Source organism: Eurypyga helias, unplaced genomic scaffold, assembly GCF_000690775.1.
Source record: "Eurypyga helias isolate BGI_N326 unplaced genomic scaffold, ASM69077v1 scaffold27293, whole genome shotgun sequence".
In the NCBI taxonomy this organism is placed as follows: domain Eukaryota; kingdom Metazoa; phylum Chordata; class Aves; order Eurypygiformes; family Eurypygidae; genus Eurypyga; species Eurypyga helias.
The window spans coordinates 1,871-2,112 of NW_010243486.1; the positions used below are offsets into that span (position 1 = coordinate 1,871).

The window sequence follows — 242 nt, forward strand, 5'->3', positions numbered from 1 at the left end:
GTGGGGCAGGGGTATGGCTGTGGACTGGGGAAGGGGCTACAGACCAGGGGAAGGGTTATGGTCCAGAGTGTGGAGCAATGGACCAGGAGAGGAAGGCAGGGATGGGGATGCAGGTGACAGATGCAGGTGATGGGGAAGGCGGGGCCCAGCAGGGAGCACACGGGTACCTTCCCCGAGGACTTGACACCCTTGATGAGGCAGAGGAAGACGACGAGCCAGGAGATGCTGAGGCAGCCCAGGAG

General features: G+C 62.8%; 1 protein-coding gene across 1 annotated transcript in view; it reads right to left on the reverse strand.

Moving 5' to 3' along the window:
• Positions 1–239, reverse strand: part of SLC6A9 (solute carrier family 6 (neurotransmitter transporter, glycine), member 9) — a gene marked incomplete at both ends in the record, with an annotated part of 1,959 nt that extends 1,720 nt beyond the window's left edge. The window contains 1 exon segment of the mRNA XM_010149442.1: positions 168–239. Coding sequence (XP_010147744.1) covers positions 168–239 — 72 coding nt within the window.
• Between the last annotated feature and the right edge of the window lie 3 nt (positions 240–242).